Source organism: Ambystoma mexicanum, chromosome 11, assembly GCF_040938575.1.
Source record: "Ambystoma mexicanum isolate Mex_15411 chromosome 11, UKY_AmexF1_1, whole genome shotgun sequence".
In the NCBI taxonomy this organism is placed as follows: Eukaryota; Metazoa; Chordata; class Amphibia; order Caudata; family Ambystomatidae; genus Ambystoma; species Ambystoma mexicanum.
In genome coordinates this window covers 1,023,111,693-1,023,132,031 of record NC_090934.1, presented here as the reverse complement: position 1 = coordinate 1,023,132,031, position 20,339 = coordinate 1,023,111,693, and the positions used below count along the sequence as shown (strand labels likewise).

The window sequence follows — 20,339 nt, the reverse complement described above, 5'->3', positions numbered from 1 at the left end:
TCTATTATCAACTTAGTGATTCCTTTTAGTCATTTGTCTCTGCTTCACTGGGAAAGAACACCTTCTTGTTCAGTGGAATATTTCTTTCAACCACGGCCCTGTCCTTCTGCCTAAAGAGCAATTGAAGAGAATGTCCAGCATAATCCGTACAAAGTCAAATGTTTGTGCAAAAAACGAATGAGAAAATGTACAATTTATTTCACAATAAAAGAAACGCTCTTTCATTTTAGGAAGCCATACAAGTATTTTTACAGGGAAGGGTTAGCACTGCATGTTATCTATAAGCCCCTGGGATTGTTTTTGTTTTACCCCACACCCCCAAAATCCCATTCCGGAAAAGTCTACTGGGAGTACATTCAGAAACGTCTACTACTAAAAACTGTTCAAACTGTGTTACTGGTAAGCTACCATCCTCCTTCGATGTGCTCGTATTGGCTGCAGGGTTCCGAGAAGCGAGTCCACCCTATAGAAAAGCTCTATCCATAGGTCTTGGTTGGATACACATGTTTCTACATGCTCAAGAGCTTTGTTCATTCTGCATAGATCTCCCCAAAAGCCTGCAGACAAATTGTGGTTGTAATTGCTAGCCTCCAAAGAATGGCTATTGACTTTGTCCCCACTAGCAAGCCTGAGAATACTTTCCCTTTCATTGTTCAATGTGTAGTATTCTTCATGCTGAAGAATAAGCATGTGGAACACTGGATGTGGAATTATATGAATGTGCATCTTCCATTGGAATGTGCATCTTTGTAAAGGGGGAATAACAGAAAGAAAGCTGTGGCGAACCCAGTGGGGGGCGTACATTAGCTCTTAAAGAAGAAATTCACTTACTTTGTATGCTGCATCATTTCAATCGCAACAAGCTGGACAGCGCTGGAGCCCCACTGAGTACTGGCGTTGTGAACCTATAGCCACTTCTGAACCCTCATTTCTGGTGGATCTTTTTGCTGTGAGGAGGGAAACCGTGTGAGGGCTTTTGTTTCCCCTTCGTGTTGGTGTATCCTCCATAACCAACTGCTGTGAGGGAATTTGTTACTACTGGGGCTCTGCGCCTTGTCTAGCATTTGTCAGGCAAATGACGCACTTATTGGTGCAAGGCATGTCTCCAAGGAGAGTAGACGCGTCAACTTGATGGAGATCTTGGGACCCTAAACTGCTGGCTGGTGCAGCGCGTCTGCTGTGGACTAAAATGTGATTGGGCTTTGATGTGACGGGGAGCCGGATGCCTGTTCAGGACACCCTCTCTCCACTAAGCTGCATTTGGAGAGATTTCCTGCGTTTTGAGTGCTTAATTCTGCTCGTTTTTGGGTCGTGAGACTGCTGTTCGTGGTACGGTACTGGCACAAGAGCACTGTCCTTTCACTTGCGTAGGTGCTGTGTTACCACGATGATTGTAATTAACACTAGAGGAAGGCACCCTGAAATGTAACGACGTTGGCGGCCATCTTATTTTATTGACGCCGTGATAAGGAGCGGAGCGTGGCAATGTAAGTGGAGTGACTTCACTGCCAGCGACGCGCTGCCATAATATGCTATTTATTTAGGTTCTAATTGAACGTGTACACATTGATGAAGGAAGTACTGTAAGCAAGCAACACCTGCAGCGCACCTAGATGTTTTATTGACGGTCATTGCTGAAAGATTTATGTAACCTTTCGTGAATAACTTTAAGACGCGTTTCATCTTGACTTCTAATTGCCCAGTTGAAGTGCAATTCACAGGGAAACATATTGGCTTACTGTGCATATTTGGTGATTTTAGGATTGTTTGCAACATCCAAAAATTGTATAAACGCAGAAGACTTTCTTGTCTGTTTTGAATACCAATAGCTTTAGTTGCATTACAGTACCATTGCTTAATACTGCATACTGTCGGTCAAAGTACCGTTATAGTGATTAGGCCGGTACATAATGTTTTGTAATATCATACTTGTCATAAGGAAGTGATACAAAACATAGAAGGGGGTACCACCACCCAGTTACTGTTTGGAGACCCAGGGTGAGCCCAAAATTCTTGGAAGAGCTGAAAGAAGCGTTTGGAGCACTATATAGGGCGGTGCATGGTCTTAATTTTGCTAATGAAAAAAGACATGTCTACTCTTGTATTGCTTACGGGATTATGGGCAAGAACAGTGAGTATTTACCACAATTGTCAGATGTGTCTAGTGGTTTATCCGAGTATGACAAATGTATAGTGATGCTGGACAAGCATTATGAGACACCATGCTCATCGAGTAATGCAGCAGTCTTACATTGAGTAATGTACCAGTTATTGCATCATGTTCAAGTAGTATTATGTTTTCAAGATGATTGATGTACTAGTGTACGCAGAAATGGTGGAGGAGCATGATAGGAGGTTGAAGAAAGTCTTGGATATCTTTCTAGAATATGGGTTAACACTTAGTAAGGAAAAGTGGAAGTTTCACAGAACAGTGATTAATATCTAGGACATGAGATTTCAGAGAAAGGGTATTACACTAAAAGTGGAGCTTGTAAATAGTATTTTATATTTTTCCAGTCGTTGTGTTAAAACGCAAGTAGTTTTGTTTGAATAGCTGAGTACTATTTCAAGTTCATCCCAGGTTTACCTACAAAGTCAGTGAACATTAGGAAACGTGTAGAGAGGGGTGTGCAATTTCAGTGGGACAGTACGAGTGAAGCAGGATTTCATGATATCAAAGTTGCTTTGAATAAAGCCCCGATTTTAAATAGTTACGATTCAACTAAGAGAACTGTAGTAACCATTGATGCTAGCAATCATGGATTGGGAGCTTCCTTTTCTCAAATGAGTGAAGGGAAAGAATGCACCATTACAGTTCGCTCTAGAGTATTGAAAGAAGTAGAAAGCAATTACTCAACTATCAAGAGTTATTAGCAATACAATGGGTGATATATATATTCCACCCTTTTTGTGGGGTGTGAAGTTTATCGTTAGGTCACAAACCTTCAAAGATCTGGACTATCAAAGGTTTACAATATCCTCAAGGATTAGAAAATGTGTTGCCAGTCTTCAGGATTATATATGGGATGGTGAATATGTGCAGGAGTAAAAAAATAAGGCAGCAGCTGGTTTGTCTAGATTGATGGATGTGATGAGCAGGAAGTGAATCATAAGGAAGATTAAGTATTAGAAGTAGAGATTAATCAAGATGTGGGATCAGAAGAAAAATGGCAGAAGGCCATGCTGAATAATGATGTGATAAACACTAAAGAACGCATAAATGTGGTGAAAAGTCACCAAATAAGGAGTGGATCTTTCCCTGATGTGGTAAGACTGTCGAACATGAGTTACTATTGGATACATTTCAATCTGTTTTCCGACAAAAATATGGAACCGAGACTGCCCTGTTACTAGTACAAGATAAACTGTTAAAGGCTGCGGACCAAGGGGAGCTCAACTCCTGGTCATGTTAGATTTGTCTGCGGCCTTTGACACAGTAAACCATAAAATTCTCTTGGAACGACTATAGGAGGTAGGAAGAGTATCTGACTCAGCACTGATCTGGTTTAGGTCTTTTTTGACCAACCGTCTATAGCGTGTGAGAATGGGGGAGTTCCTGTCAGACCTTATTTGCTTGAACTGTGGGGTTCCACAGGGATACTCCCTGTCTCCACTGCTGCTTAATCTGTATATTCGGCCACTTATGGAAATCCTGAGACAATATGGGCTGAATTTCCACTCATATGCTGATGACACTCAGATTTTCATACAAATTGCTAATTTCCAGGAAGCATTTAGTAAACTAGGGCTTTGCCTGGAAGAAATGGACAACTGGATGTCTAAGAATTATTTGCAACTTGACGCTGCCAAAACTGAACTCCTACTATTCGGATCTAAAAACTTGCTGTCAGCAGCCAAGAAGCTGCCTATTCCATCACTTTTGGACAAGGGTCTCAAAGTCCAAAATCTGGGTTGTATGTGGCAAGAAGACCTGGGCAGTGAAGCCCAGGTGGGAGCCAAGATTAAAGCAGTATATTTTGTTCTGCGAATGCTACGTCAAGCACTCCCCTATATACCAACTAATGATCATGCATCTGTGGTAGGAGCACTAACTAGTCCCACTTAGACTATTGCAATAGTCAACTGTTGGGTATTCCTGCCAAATAGCTTCAGCGGCTTCAGAAAGCACAAAACGCGCCGGTTACACTAATATTTAAGTTGAGGAAAACTGACCAATTATCACCATTACGCCGAGAATTACATTGGCTATCGGTCGATGATCGCATCAAATTTAAGACAGATTGTATTGTCTACAAATGTATCAATGGCATCGCTCCCCTGTACCTACAAGAACTAATACAGCCATATCATCCTACAAGATAACTGCGATCAGGCAACAGACATCTTCTGATTATCCCTCACTCGGTTTTCATATCTAGAGGTGACAGAAGATTCTCAGTTTTTGGCCCCAGGTTGTGGAATTCCCTGCCGCTACCGCTGAGAACAATGAGCCAACTTCAATTTCGCCAGGCACTGAAGACCTTCCTTTTTACATAGACGGCCCTATGTTATCTGGGAGTCTGTCTCGATTTTCCTCATCTACCTTCAATTGTGTCATCTGCGCCAATATATGATTTATTTCGTTCGGTGCGCGCTACAAATGTAAACACTAAAAATAAAAAAAATAAAAAATCAAGGTTGGTTTGAGTTACATTGTAAAGGTTGCATGCTTATGAGAGGGGAAAGTTGTTTCCTACTGAAAGCGCAAGAGAACAAATTCTGTCCGGGGCCCATGTGGATCAACATGGTATGTCGAAAACAAAACCATTAAGGCATGATTTCTAGTGGCCAGGAATGGATTTGCAAGTGGAGAGGTTGGTCAGACAGTGTCGTGTTTGTGAATAATCTGGCAAAGGGTATGTCACTAGAGTGGAGCCTATGACGCTCATGTCTATTTCTGAGATTCTGTGGGAACGTGTAGGATTAGACATTGTAGGGCCAGTACGGTGTCAAATTTAAAAGTAGTGCATTGTTTTAGTTGACATTTTATACCATTGCGTTGAAACTTCATGGGTAAAAAATATCTGTAATTGAGACATATAGTCAGGTTTTTGGATGAGATTTTCTAAAGAGAAGGGTATCTGTAAATTATTACAGATAATGGTGTGCAATTTGGTTTCAGAGGAGATGTTCTTAAAAGGAAATGTTTGGTTTATCATCCAGAGACTAATAGAGTAGTGGAGAGATTTAATAGTTATCAAGGACAGTATCGCAGGTGCCATTGACGAAGGCAAGGACTGGAGGAAGGCAGCTGATGAAGTGGTGGTAGCATATTGATTTACTCCTCATTCTAGAACCAGAATGTATCAATTTGAGATGCTCAGGGTGAAAGAAGCCCAACATTGGAGTATGTCTTCCCTGGTTTGGTAGAGTTGGTAGAGTAGGTGTGAGCAAAATCAATTTCCAAATGGTTAGATATAGCATCAGTAAGCAGTGTTTTGTCATCGGGAATGCCACAAAAGGAAGGATTTTTGAAGTAGGACAAATAGTACATATTAAAATTCCTCAAATGAGGAAGGAAGGAGTTTTGAGTTGTTAAGAATCAGTTAGTTGTGGGAAGATTGCAAGGTTTCTGCATTCTTTTGCCACTCAAACCTTCCCCTGCCCCCTTAAGCACTCCCTTGTTCACCCCTTCTCAAGAAGCCCTCTGCCGATCCTTCCTTTCTGCCTAACTGTTGCCCAATCTCCATCACTCCTTTCCTGCGAAAACTCCTGGAAAAGGTGTCCATCTCCTAGCTTAATCTTCACACTGAATCTATTGGTTGTCTCCACGACCACCAGTCTGGCTTCAGAGCCGCCAGAAGCACTGCTCTCCTGAACACCCGTGAAGACTTGCTCTCTAATCTTCACTCTAACCTTCCTTCTGTCCTCATTCTCCTCGATCTATCCTCTGCCTACGACACGGTCAACCACGCCGTCCTGCTCAATCGCCTCAGACAACCTGGGTATCACTGGTCAGGCCCTTGCCTGGTTAACCTCCTTTCTCACTGACCAACCCACCCAGGTCCAACTTGGGCCTTAACTCTCTTCTATCACTCTCTCTACTTGTGGTGTTCCCCAGGGGCCTAACCTCTCTCCCTGGCTTTTCACCTGGCACCTCTTGCCCACCTCATCGCTGCTTTCTGCTCTAACTTTTAAGTGTTATGTGGATGATACCCAGCTCTCCTTCAGGCTACCCTCAGCCACCTTTGCTGCTTTTCTCATACCTCAATGTATGACTGAAATTCAGGGACGGTGTCCTGCCAATGATCTCTGCCTTAATGTAGTAAGACTGAGGTCCTCCTCATCGGGACACCTGCTCCCTCCTGTCCTCTCTTGCCACCCACCCTGCTCCTTCATGTGAGGATAAGAATCTGGGTGTCCTCGTCGGCTCCACTCTCTCCTCACATCTCTGACGTCTCTTAAGAAGTCTCACTATCAACTGCACCTGCTGAGGTTTCTTCCTTTTCTCACTTTCCACCAGAAGCTCACTGTCTCCAGAGCCCTTGTCCTCTCTAGGCTGGACTATTGCATCATCTGCTTTCTAAATCTTCTGCCTCAACTCTTTGACCTTTACAACTTATCCAAGCCCAGGGATCGTATCTCTCCAGCTCTGAAATCTCTCCACTGGCTCCCTGTGGCTGCAAGGATCAGGTTCAAGACCCTTTGCATCGTCCGCAAGGCTTTCTCGGGCCTGGGGCTGCGCTACCGCCAACTTTCTCTTCCTAGACACGTTCCTTCTCAAGCCCTCCGGTCATCCACTTCCAACTCTGAGGTTCAATCGCTTCTCCAATGAGAGAGTGGGGCTAGAACTTGCCTTGGCTGGGGCCTCCCTCTGGAACAGCCTTGCTGCCTCTCTCAAACTTGAGCAGATCCACCTCTGGTTCCGGAAGCAACTCAAGACCTTTGCTTCCGCTTTCTCTCTTCCTCGCCCTTGCCGATGTTCCTGACTGCTCCGCACACTGGTCACCCACTGAAACCCGGGCATAGGCGTCCAGTTGCCCTTGCACTGCCTCCAGGCTCCCCCAGCACTTAAGGGTCTTTATCTGCAACCCTACAGTCCTTGTTCTCTCTGCACTTATGAGCCAGCCAATGGCAGCACTTATAGAGTTACCTACACTTCTCCCCACCCCCTTCCCAGCACTTGCGCAATCCAAATGACACAAGGCCTAGTAACATTGTGGTTTTGTCCTCCTGTACCCCCACCACCCTCCTCCTTGTCATGTCGCACCTAGAAACTCTAGTGTACAGGCGCTTTATAAATTAATTATATCAAGGGGCTGTAAAAACCTGACAGTAAGGTCTGGAACAGCAATAGTTTGCCACAGTCAGACCAAGTGTATATAATGAAGAGATGTCGAGGTCAAGTAATGCGCCAAGCAATAAAGATAACTGTGATCACCCAAGAGTGTTGCAGACCTTCATACCTGCAGGAGTATGTAGACTGATTATTGGTTTGTTTCAAGGGTGATGTATGTACAATGTTGTAAACTTTTTTTGTGAAAAACTGTTCAGATGCTATTCTCAAATGTACATTGCAAGTTAAAGAAAAATTCTAATTTTCTTTATTTTGTTGCTTTTTGTGTTCAGTTTTTTTATTTTATAATTTGATATTGTATGGAAAAATGTGTAAAGGGATATGTGTAGTATTCTTCATACTGAAGAGACTGAAGAATGAGAATGTGGAGCACTGAATGTGGAATTATATGAATGTGCATTTTCCATTTGAATATGCATCTTTGGAAAGAGAGGATAACAGAAAGAAAGCTGTGGAGAAGCCAGTGGGGGGTGTACATTAGCTCTTAAAAAAAGAAATTAACTTGCTATGTATGCTGCATCATTTCACAATGGTCTCTCATACATTTTAGTAGCATGTGGTAACAGAGTAGATAAGATTGAGTGATGGGCCTGGGTCCTCAATACCTCCAACTCGCTTCGTAAATAGCTTCCTACTTAAGCTCTTCACTCCACCTCCCTCAGGGTCAGTCGCTTCTCCAAGCAACGAGTTGGTGGTAGATCTCCTTCGGCTGGAGCCTCCCTGCCTCTCTAACACTTGAGGAGAAGCATCTCTGGTTCCAGAAGCAACTCAAGACCTTCCTCTTTGCGTCTGCCTTCTCTCTTCCTTCTCCCCTGCTGTTTTTCTGTCTGATACTGCACTGGTCACCTGGCTACCCTCTGATTTCGGGCCCAGGTCCCTGCCCGCCCAGTTGCACACCCGCACTGCTTCCCGGCAACCCTTGCACTTGAGTCAGTATCTTTAACCCTACAGCCCCCCTACCTGTACTTTTGACATCTGCTGGCCGCACTTCTTGTTATTGTTTTGATCCCATGTACAGCACTGCCCTCCTCTTTCCCCTGGCACTTCCCCTCCCCTCGCGCAATCGCAATTTTACTTGGCCTAGTAAGATCTGTCTCTGTTCCTCTGTTCCCCCTTCCTTGCCTCGTTGCCCCTTGAAACACTTGTGCATAGGCGCGTTAATGCCATATCAGATCATCTCCTGGGCTTTGCTCTACAAACCTGCTTCACTGTAAGAACTTGCTGCATTCCAAAAACAGTCTCTGGTTTCCCTTCCAGGTATTACCGAGGTGCAGTTGGAGCGCTGCTGGTGTACGACATTGCCAAACATCTCACTTACGAAAATGTTGCACGGTGGTTGAAGGAACTGCGAGATCATGCAGACAGCAATATTGTCATCATGCTGGTGGGCAACAAGAGCGACCTGCGTCACCTGCGGGCAGTGCCTACCGACGAGGCTCGTGCTTTTGCCGGTAAGTGAAAGCATCCTGAAATTGAGAGAAACTTGAGGAAAAGGACATATATATACATTGTTGATCTTCTTTTGATGCTTCTAGTAATTCTGATGGCCCCCTAAGTTGATTGAGTCTTGTAAGGCGAGTACTGGTTTGAGATTAAGGGAGTGATGTTGTATGGACTCGGCCAGGAATCCTCTGCAAATCCTTATCTTTCATACAATTGGCAGTGTGCAGATAGGTTCACTCATGCCACCACAATCATTTAGCCACCCAAAATTCCTGATGTCTATATTCAGCAATGAGTTTCATGGAAATCTCTGCTTATGCACCCCAGTAGGTCACTCTGATTTGAGCAACCAACACTGCTCGTAATCAAACTGGCCGATAAGAGAGGGGCCATGGTCATAATGGAACAGACGGACTACATCAACAAAGTCAATCCACTATTACAAGATGCTAATAGCTACAGGATGTTGCCCACAGACCCTGCCATTAGATCTTTGGTATCCCCCACTGTTGAAGAAGCTTTAGTGGAAGGATAAATCAGTGAGAGGGAAGCTGCATTCCTGACACCCCCCTTCTCAGACTGCCTGCTTTCTATGGCCTTCCTAAAGTTGATAAGGGCATGACGCCTCCTCCAGGAAGGCTAATGGTGTCTGTCACGACCCTTACCCCCAGTCCCCCACTGGAAAGCCCACTTGCCAGGTAAGGTCAGGGTTCGGGGCTCCATTAAGGCCTTGGGGGCCTTTCATCCACTCCCAAGACACTCTTGGAGTCAGTCCTGGCGCCTCTGGCACCAGGCTCATATTCATTGTTGAGAACATGTTTGAAGGGGGACTACTTTTCATTGGGCCTGCAGTTAACATGGAGGCATTTGCATAGCTTGATTCCTAAGAACTAAGCTATGTGGTATAGTGTTTTGGGTGTGGTGGTCTGGGACTACTTTGTTGGGACGCTATTTAAACCACACCAAAGCAACAAAGCACGCTTTGCGGACTGCAACGTAACGCTCCCCGTGTCCTTTGATACCCGCGGGCCTCAGAGCAACGAGCCTGCAGAGGAGACAAAAGGAACCTCATTAATAGAATCTTACCTGCAGTCTCCATCCTGTCATCCGTTCTCCAGTGAATAGCTTCTTCTGGGCACCGCATATCTACCGGAACGAAGCACCCTGAAAAGGAGAAAGACATTAGACGAGGCATACTGCAGCGTTGCTTAAGCCACGAACATCGCAAGAAGCTTACCTAGCTTGTCACCTCCTGGCCGGCATCGCTCCGGAGTTCCACACCCGCTGGAGAAGGACCGCGACCTGTAAGAAAGAGAGCAGACACAGGTTAGCAAAGGCAAGACAAAGCAGTGCAGCGCATAGCGCATTACTTACCGCATTACAGCACACATCTCGCGCCCTCATTTGCCGGCGGTGCTCAAACCAACCAGTACGCCACGCCGAATCTCCTGCACGCCTAAGGAGAAAGAAAGGACATTATTAATCACAAAAGAAAGGCAAGCAAGAACAAACAGCGCTATACAAAAACTGCTGCAATAAGACCTACCTTAAAGACACTTGAACGGGCACGCGCCAGTGAAGTAACTCTGTCACCAACACCCACTGAATACTACGCACCCCTGCTAAGAAGGCAGGACGGAGAGCACGCCAAATACCACAACAAGGTGAGGAGAGGGCCTAAGGGCTGAAGCCAAAGGGGTGGTGGGAGGATACTTACCTCAGTCGGCCAGTCGTGAACCCAGCCTTCTGTGTTTTCAGGCTGGACTTCCTCAGAAGACACCATCCAGAAATCGGGGAGAAGGTTCCGGCAACCAACCAGGGCTGAGTGGCGTCCCCGTGGATACCAGGTGAGCGTAACCGTGTCTGGCCTTATTCCTTTTTGGAACCACTCTCTCAATATGTGTATTTCTTTATTAGGGATGAGATTCCAAAAATTGAATCTTTTGTAAAAGATTCCAGCGATTTTGAACCTGTTGACGACATTACCATTTAACACTGAAACCCAGTGGCTGGTCACTATGAACGTGAAGGCACTTTATACCAGCATCCCCCACCTGGAGACATTGGATATGGTGAGACGGCACTTGGAAGCAGATACAAAGCTGGGCAGTGTCTATGGTCTTTCATTATGCAACTGGCAGGCAGAGATCACCTTGACACAGAATTACTTCATATGGGAGGATACCTTCTATCAGCAAATCTCGGGGACCGCAATGGGAGCCATGTTTGCTTCCAGTCTAGCGGATCTCTACATGGAACAGTTTGAAGTAGAGCATGAGTAGCCACCCAACTAATCCATATATACAATGAATTGTCCTATGGCACAGATGCATAGATGACATACTGACTATCTTTGAAGGGTCAGTGGAAGACTTCATCACTGGTTCAATGGCTGGAACATGCATCTAAACTTCAGTATTGATTCTAGCAAAAAGGAAACACATTTCCTAGACCTACAGATAACAGTACAACATGCGCAACTGACGTCCAAGGTGTATAAGAAAAGTACAGATTACAATTCGCTCCTCACATACTCTAGTTATCATCCACGAGCATTGCACGACAACTTATCTTTTGGACAGTTTTTGAGATACAAGCGTGCCTGTATGAATTTGAGGGACTTCAATTTACAAGCATGCTCTGTGAAAAAACAATTGGTTCAGAGAGGCTACCCCAGGAAAGTTGTGAATAGCACCTGGAAGAGAGCTAAAAACATATCCATGGAGAAAACCCTGCAGCAATATCCGAAAGCACCAGCAAAGGATAATATGGCAGCGTTCAGTTACTCACCGATCTTTAATGTACTGAAAAGAGAAATTAAGAAACTGTGGCCAATACTGAACACTGGATCGAGCAGCTTGGCACAGCCGACCTTTGTGATTTAACAGACAAAACCTGCGGGACAAGCTAGTCCATACTCTAAAAGAGACCAATGATGATGATCGGGGACTGGAAAGCCAGCATACCATCTGGGGAACCAGCCGACCATCGAGCCATTCTCCCTTCGGCAGCTGTTGAAATGTGTGGGAAAACCAACCGGAGTACCAGCGTAGACTTATGTTGGAAAACCCTGTGGCATAGGAAATTGACTAACTGCAACAGCAAAGAGGTGGTTTACTTACTCACCTGCCCCTGTGGACTACACTATGTGGGAATGACAGTAAGACTGGTTAGGAAAAGACTGATCGAACACAGGTCCTGTATCAACCTCAAGACTGACAGCCCCTCTAGTATCCCACTTTAAGGCTTTGGGCCACTCTGTTGAAGACTGCAAGTGGACCATTCTGGAAAAAATAAAAACCCCTCGAAGAGGTGGCAATTTTGGAAATTTGCTCTTGAAAAGAGAGCAATGGATTTTTCGCCTCAAAACCTGTAAACATCATCTCAAAGAAGAAATATAGTTGCATAAACTGGCAATGATGTAATAACATTCGTAAAATCTCTGTAAAAGGGGTGGTTACACAGACAGGTTAACTAACAAGCAGAGACAAATGAAGCATTGTAAACTGCATAGTATATGCCCATGCGAATGACAGAAGTGGAGCTGAACACTACCAATACGGTGGGTGCTCTTTTTATGGAGCGCGTATTTAACTAACCTCTAAAGATACACGAGTGTGCTCAGGGGAATAATATAAACTGCAGTGGCAGAACCCCAATGCAGAGCTTCCTCCTTGAACATGCACCAATTATGGAAGGAAAACGCCCTGTACGCCGGAGGCCTCCTGTGCCAGGGCACATAGGGGAGCCACTCAGCAAAATCCAGAATAACCTTTTCTTAAGACGAGGCACTGTTGAATGCCAAAGACATCAGCCCTGAACATGGCACTTAGGCAAGCGATCAGCCATGTTTGATCTACTGACACCCAATAGAATCTATATATTGATGCCGCTAAAATGCAGACTTATAATATCAACTTCTGCATGTCATGTGCCTGACTTTAAATCTGGAGCAATGGTATATCCACACTGTTGCCGCATAAAAACGAAGGAACACAGGAATAGCGTCTGCACGTGTCTGTGTTGGCTTAGAACTAGTAAAACTACATAACCGTATGCTACATGTCAATTTTAGACATTAGAATATATGACTAGCAAGGATCATGCAACGTAGATGCAGCATTTTTGACAATTCAAAAATTGCTGCTGTAGTAGGGACTGCGTCCCCCAGACACACACCCCTTGGAGAACACAGCATCATATGGACGCACGTGGCTTTGATTAGCAACGACTTAACTGTGGCCTGCGCGAGTAGATCGCGACAGCTGAAACTGCATTGACAGGAAGGATTCTGTCCTAGAGGTGACTCATCTTTATGCACATAAAGATGCTCATATTGTACATAGCTCACACCACGCCGGCTCCCAAGGGACTGAAACACACCATCCCGCCGTATGCGGGATCATGGAATATTTGTTGTCTCCTATTGTTCTCTATCACGCTTTCCCATTTCAATTGCGCACGAGCACGACTTTGATCGGGTAAATGCCTGGAGCCACTACAGTGGCAAACAATACATCCAATATGCAGTCGGCTCCAGCAGCTCCCGGCTACATAGTCGGTACCCCCTACCACCTCTCCGGCCAGTGAAGAGGGGTTCTTCGAGAAGTTTCTCGGCTCATGAAGTCACCTTGGATGGGGGTTATCCTCAAGGACGCCATCACGGAGGTCCTCCCTACGATGCTAACGGCACCACAAGCTTGTCTGCCGGCACCCCCGGTCCCGGCGCAGCCGCTGCCTCTGGCTCCCCAGCCGATTCCTCAGGCGGTTCCGTACCAGCCTCCGCCTCCTCCTGAGCCTCTGGCCACGGTCACTGTACCCCAGCCTCTGGCTCCAGCCACTCCTCCACCGCCACAGGATCCTCCTGATCCACAGGATACGGATGAGGAGGAGGATCCGGACAGGCCTTCCACGAACGTCTTGCAGGGCTGGCGGAGTACCTGGGCCTACCCCAACCCGAGGTTGAGCAGCCGGCAGAGGGGGTTCTGGCTGAAGTCCTCACGCAACGCCCCTCTGCCAAAATGGGGATTCCACTGTACACCGATGTAGTCTCCTTGGCCAAGAAGGGTTGGCTCAAGCCCTACTCGGTCCAGCCGGTAAATCGATGCCTGGACGCCAAGTACAGGCAGGTGGAGGGGGGATACACTCCTGCTATCGGCCCATCCTCAGCCACGCTCCTCGGTGATCGCTGCGGCATCACTATACTCCGAGCCTCAGTCGTCATCTAGCTCCACAGCAGCAACGCTACTAGGCAAGTTGGAGAAGATCTTAGAGGCGTACGGGAAGAAGCTCTATTCCAACGCGTCTTTGCATCTACGCCAGGCCAACGCTGATGCCATGCTGGCCGCCGCAATTGCAGACTTCCTCCCAGAGCTCCCTACGCAGAGCCAATCGCGTTTCAAGGCGGGACTGGCTGTGGCCAAGCTGGTGGCACAGGGCCTCATGGAATCCACTGTGGCCCATAGTGACACCTGGCCGTGCCATCTGTATCGTCACGGACATGAGAAAGATAGCCTGGCTCCGGGCAACTAAATTCAACCCGGATGTCCAGGAGCATGGATTAGATCTGCTGTTCGAGGGGGTTGGGGGGGACCTCTTCCACTCCACCACGGACGAGGAGCTGGACAAAAAGAAAAATGGCTCGCAAACGGCCAAGTCTTTATCCATCTTGACAAAGCCCACACCCAAGTCGTACACCCACCCAGTCACAGCAGCGCTCCGACAGGGGGCATACGTAGGGAGGGTTCTGCGGCTTCCAGGAACGGAGATCCAGGCAGCCTGACCGCTCGCATTCTCAAAACTGGCGCACGCAACAAAAAGAGGGGTGGTGGGGGGGGGGGGGCAAGGGCTTTTCCCAGTCCCCCTTCCACGACAGCCTCCGAGGGAAAGAAGGCATGACACGACCCTCCGGGTCCACATGTCTCCAGTGGAGGGCAGGCTTGCTCGCCATGCACATTCTGGTGCCAGAATTTCAGACCCCTGGATCCTCTCCATAGTATCCACGGGGTACCGCCTACCCATCCCATCCCATCTTCTCCTCCACTCCCTCAGGTTGGGACAGCAACTCTTCTGGCGGAGATCCGGTCGCTTGTAGAGAGCCAGGCAGTGGAGGAAGTCCCAGCCTCCCAGCGAGGGTTGGGCTTTTATTCCAGGACTTTTGCCATTCAGAAGAACCACCAGGCGCGCCCGAGAGTTGTGCTGGACCTTTCCACCCTCAACATCTTCTTACTGCTACAAAAATTTCAAGATGGCTACGCCAGCTTTTATAGCAGAGACATTGTGCAAGTGAGACTGGATGTGCTCCCTGGATCTGAAGGATGCGTACCTACACGTCCCGATTTGGCAGCCCCATCGTTCTTTCCTATGGTTCAGGATCATGGGCTACCATTTCCAATAAAGATCCTTCCTTTTGGCCTCATCTCTGCCCCCAGGGTCTTTACCAGGCTCATGAATACGGTGGCTGCCGTCCTGAGTGCGCAGGGCCTCCACATCTACCCATACCTCGACAACTGGCTCGTCAGGGCTACATCTCCGGAAGCGGTTCACCACTCTTCCCATGCCCTTATGAACACACTGCACGATCTGGGCTTCTCGCTCAATCTCAAGAAGTCGCAGCTGCAGCCCATGCACATTCTTGGGCCTCATCTCGGACACGTGCTCCGAGAAGGTATTTCCGTCGGAGGACAAAATCTCGGCCATCAAGAGGGCCACCACCCACTTCCTCAGCAGAGAGGTGACCTCAGCATGGTCGTACCAGCATCTCCTGGGTCTCTTGGTGGCAGTCCTATTAGCCATCCCACACACGGCACCTGGACACGACAGGATCAGGAATACTACCTCAATTGGCTAGCCCTCAGAGCATTCCTACCACTTCTCAGGGGGCAAGGTTGTCCTCATCCAGACAGGCAACTCGACCAGCATGTACTACGTCAACAGGCAGGGAGGCACCAGATCCCCCTCCTCTGTGCAGATCAGCATGTGTGCGTGGGCTCTGGAAAACGACATCTACCTTACGGCAGTCCACCTCCTGGGGGAATCTAACCTGGAGGTGGACAGGCTCAGCAAGTTGGGAGCGGACAATTACGAGTGGCAGCTAAAGGACCTCGTTATTCAGGAGATCTTCAACAGGTGGGGGTCATACCAGGTGGATCTCTTTGCCACCTGGCACAACAAGAAGTGCCCGCAGTTCGCCTCCTTGCAGGGATAGGGCCCTGGCTCCCTGGGCGACGCATTTCGGCTTCAGTGGAACGGCATGACGGCTTACGCCTTCCCGCCCGCTCTGCTGATTCAAGATCAAGGAGCCTCGCCAGCTCAACATCATTCTAATAGCTCCATGGTGGTCGGCCAGGCCATGGTTTTCGGAGCTGCTCAGCCTCTCGGATTCCTCCAATTCACCTCCCGACGGGCCCAGCACAGCTTCTGGTGTAGCAGTGGGGCAGGGTCATGCACCCCTCTCCTCAGAATAGATCACACAGCGTAGCGCCTGAGCAGGTAACGCTGCGGCACCTCAACCTCTCCCAGGCTAATGGAAATCATACAGGGCGGAAGGAGCAAGACTACCAGTGCCCAGTATAAAAGTATATGGACCAGGTTCTGCCACTGGGCAGATGCCAAGGAAATCAACCCCCTGGCATGTACTTTGGACGATGTGCTCTACTTCTCGGCGCACCTTGCCCACTCTGGTGTGCAGGTGGACACCTGCCTTACATACCTCTCAGCCATCGGGTCTTACAGGAACTCTGAGGAGGGGACCTTCTCCTCCTCCAATCCTATTGTCAAACATTTGACGGGGCTTGCAGGGCTCTACCCGCCCATCAAGAGGCTGCACCCCGTGTGGCACCTTAACATAGTCTTGGATGCCCTTGTGCACAAACCGTTTGAGCATGCGGCGTCTGCGGACATCAGACTGGTCACCATCAAGACAGCCTAACAGTCAGTCTCACCTTGGCTCGTAGGCGCCGCTGGTCGCCTCAGAACCATATGCTACCTTTCACAGAGACCAGGTAGTCCTGCGGACACACTCACAGCATTTCTGCCCAAGGTGCCGTCTGCTTCCCACTTGAACGATGAAATAGTCCTTCCTACGTCTTTGCTGATCCTAAGGACGAGGCACAGAGTGCTGCACTGCCTGGATGTCAGGCGTGCCCTGAAATTCTACTTGGACAGGACCAAGGGCTTCCACAAATCGATGCCCTGTTTGTCACTTTCGGAGGCTCAAGACCCAGGCTATCAGGCCTCCATATCCCGATGGATGGTCTCAGCCATCAAGGAAGCGTACGAGGGCCAGCACAAGCCGCTTCCGGCCAACATGCACACCCTTGCAGTCAGGGCCAAGGCAATGGCGATTGCATTCCAGCTCCATGTCCCTTGGCAAGTCATAAGCAGGGCGGCCACTTGGGCCACTCGCTCTGCTTTTTGCAAGCATTACTGTTTGGATGCCGGCTCTAGATCTGATGCAGCTTTCGGACAGGCGGTTCTCAAGAACCTATTTGCTTAAGGAGGGTCTTCTCTCCTCCCTGGGGCTACATTCAGTTGTAATCGCCCATGCAGTATGGAGGAAAGGGGACGGGACGTAAGAGCAATTATAAGTTACTCACCGTAGTGACTAACATACTCTTAGTCCCCTTCCTTCCATACTGCATGGGTGTCCCTTCCAAGGGACGGGAGACTGAACATTTTTCAGCAGAACAAAACCTTCCCCTTTAAATTTAGAGGAGCGCAGGGGTGCAGCCCTGGGAGCATGCGCTGCCCTGACTCCGCCCTCCGGCACCACACCTCAGTCCCCATTTACGCATCAACAATAGATTTAACATTGCCTAATGACACCAGTATTATTAGAGGGAATGGGAGGGAGGAGGATGTTGGGACGTATGGAGGAAAGGGGACTAATGACTAAGAGTACGTTAGTCACTACAATGAGTAACTTATAATATATATGTCAATTGTCTCGCTGACACAGTACTGATGATATGTACTTGATCTAACCTTTTATATGGGAAGCAAATTGGAGCTGAAATATTGAACAGCCAGAAAAACGAATTCCTTTTGTGGAAATTTTTAATGCACATTTTACATACCCTACCTTGCAATCCGTGCACACACTTCATTAGGGGGTGACTAAAGAATGGCACATAGCCAATGGAAATGTTCCTCTGTGAAATGTCCAGACTGTGAAAAGGTTGGGATTAGGCTCCACTCTAAATACGCTGTTATCTATACATTGTAGCAATGGGGATAGTCCCTCACTCCTATTCGATAGGCGGCGCACCAGCATTGACCTAGGGGACACCACCACCCAACAGGGATAGGGTGTGCTTCTGACTAGGGATAGTTAGTGGACACAATCATTGTTTGTTGAAACACTCATGCTTGTGCGCTCTACACGTGTTTTTGTGTGAGACTGTTTATTTCCAACTGTCTCCTTAATAACACTAAAGCTTAGACAAGATTCCCCAGCGATTGGCGATCCTGAAGGCGTTGGGACCATTTTGAAATTTGCTAAATTGTCTAAGGAAGCAAAAGAGTTGACTAAAGTGGGTTAACTTGAGCAATCGCAGATAATGAAAGTACTAGGAGCTGGAATGATAAAATGGCGAGCTGATATAGAGGTCGAACAAGGGAAAAGCATGTCCAGTATTGGTGGACCGGAACGCTAGATTCAAATGAATGAAATGAACATTTATGCTCTGTGAATAGCGAGTCTGACAGACCAATGAAATGTGGTAATCCCTGCTTACTCTGTACATGAATGCTTCATTTTAGCAAAATGGGTCTGTGTAATGGTATGGCGGCCAGAGGTCATGTATAGGTGAGGTGCTTTTGAACTCTGAGCCACAAGTTCAGGCAAATCTCTGGATGAGGTAGAGAGCATTGCTTTCCGGGGTGGAGTATACTGCTGAATGCCCTGACTTTTTTCCTCCTTGTATTATAACGCCTTCAACACTCTCCACTATGATATTGTAAAACGGGCCGGCTGATATTTGGTGATGTTTCAATATTATTGCAAGTCTTCAACTTCTAGCTAAAAATTAAGCCACTTATTATTTTGCTTTGCAGATCTCTATATGCCTAATGCTGCACAACACTTCCTTCCTTTTTTTGCGTTGCTTTCTCTTAATTTATAAACTATTTTTTTTTAAATTGTAATCAAATGTATCATAAAAAAAGAATTTGCACCTTTGCTACTTTTCATACTTTAAAGCATTGCATGTGTTCTAACATGAATGGCTCACAAATCTTGCCTGCCAGTAATATGTACCCACTAACGTAGCAAGCATTCAATTTTTTTTATAGAAATGCCTTCACTGTTGGCAGCGCTGAAAAGTAGAGTGTGGCATTAAGCAATGTTTCCACACTAAACTACCTGTCTTTTTGCTCTCAGAAAAGAATGGCCTTTCGTTTATCGAGACATCTGCTCTGGATTCCACCAACGTAGAAGCTGCTTTCCAGACCATCCTTACAGGTGAGGGAACGACGCAGAGATTTTAGATGCTTGTTGGGCACTCAATCACGGGGGTTCCATTTCTCTATAGTTCTAGTGCGATCAGAGATGGTATTTGATTTCTTGTTAGGAACTGCCATCTGCTGTAAAGGGTTGTCTAATGTGGTGTTGAGACATTAACAGCACTAATGGTAATTCCCATGAGAACTGTACATGGAGGTTTGCAATTAACGAGCAGTGTACTCTGCTTGATTCCAGAGAAGCGCAGAACTCCAATGGAGTGCAGTGATGCGTGTGCCAGGGGAGGATAAGATGAACTTGGGAATGCTCCACCTTGATTACCCCAGTGCCATGAAGATCATGATGGTGAATGGCAGGAATGTGTCTCATTGCCATTAGGATGCACCTCCAACTCTTCAACATCCTATTTATTTTTTCCTCAACTTTTTTTGCTGAGCATTCAAGGATTTGCAGCAATCTGAGACAAACACAGCCTTTAACAAAAGCATAAACTGTCGAAAACGAATTTGGATGGGATATACCCAAGCTCATCTCACATAAGCACGGAAAAGAGGCAATGTCTGAATTGAGTAAGTAGTGGGCTAAACCATCAGAAAGAGTTCACAGGTACAATATATCATGTCCAGGGTTTGAAATTGAGGGGAGTTTGGAGCTATTTAACTCATGTTAGTAGCCTAAAAAAACCTGGTTAGCTTGACACCACAGCTGTATGGAGCTACATTTAGCTTAATAGGCAAACAGGTGCGTTTGTTCTGCATCAATGTGAATTTAACTCTGTGTGTTTGGGACAATCTAGAAATAAACATTAGAACTCATCTCTACAACATTTAAATCGTAAAGGGCATACATAATGGACAAAATTATATATTTTTAGCTTATGTGGAAATTAGATTTGCAAAATGCTCTTCTAGCTCCTCGTTTCCCAGTGGTAGCTCCTAATCACTGGTTGATTCTAGATACTGTTACGAAGCACAGCTATTCGTCCCTTCTCCCCAAGGAAGACACTTGTCACTTTGAGGCTAGGGTGGGGAGCCTGCTCCTCAAGACCCTCCCTACAGCTCGAGGCAAGTGGGGCTCCCCCTTTAGGAACAAGGACACCCGTTCCTATGAGGAACAGCCTAAACCACCTACTATAGC

General features: G+C 46.9%; 1 protein-coding gene across 1 annotated transcript in view; it reads left to right on the top strand.

Annotated features, from left to right (window-relative positions):
* The window catches only part of RAB11A (RAB11A, member RAS oncogene family), a 295,563-nt gene that overhangs the window by 175,019 nt on the left and 100,205 nt on the right, over window positions 1–20,339 (top strand). The window contains exons 3-4 of the mRNA XM_069624255.1: window positions 8,555–8,748; window positions 19,122–19,202. Of these exons, the coding sequence (XP_069480356.1) occupies window positions 8,555–8,748; window positions 19,122–19,202 (275 nt within the window). The remainder of the gene's footprint in view (window positions 1–8,554; window positions 8,749–19,121; window positions 19,203–20,339) is intronic.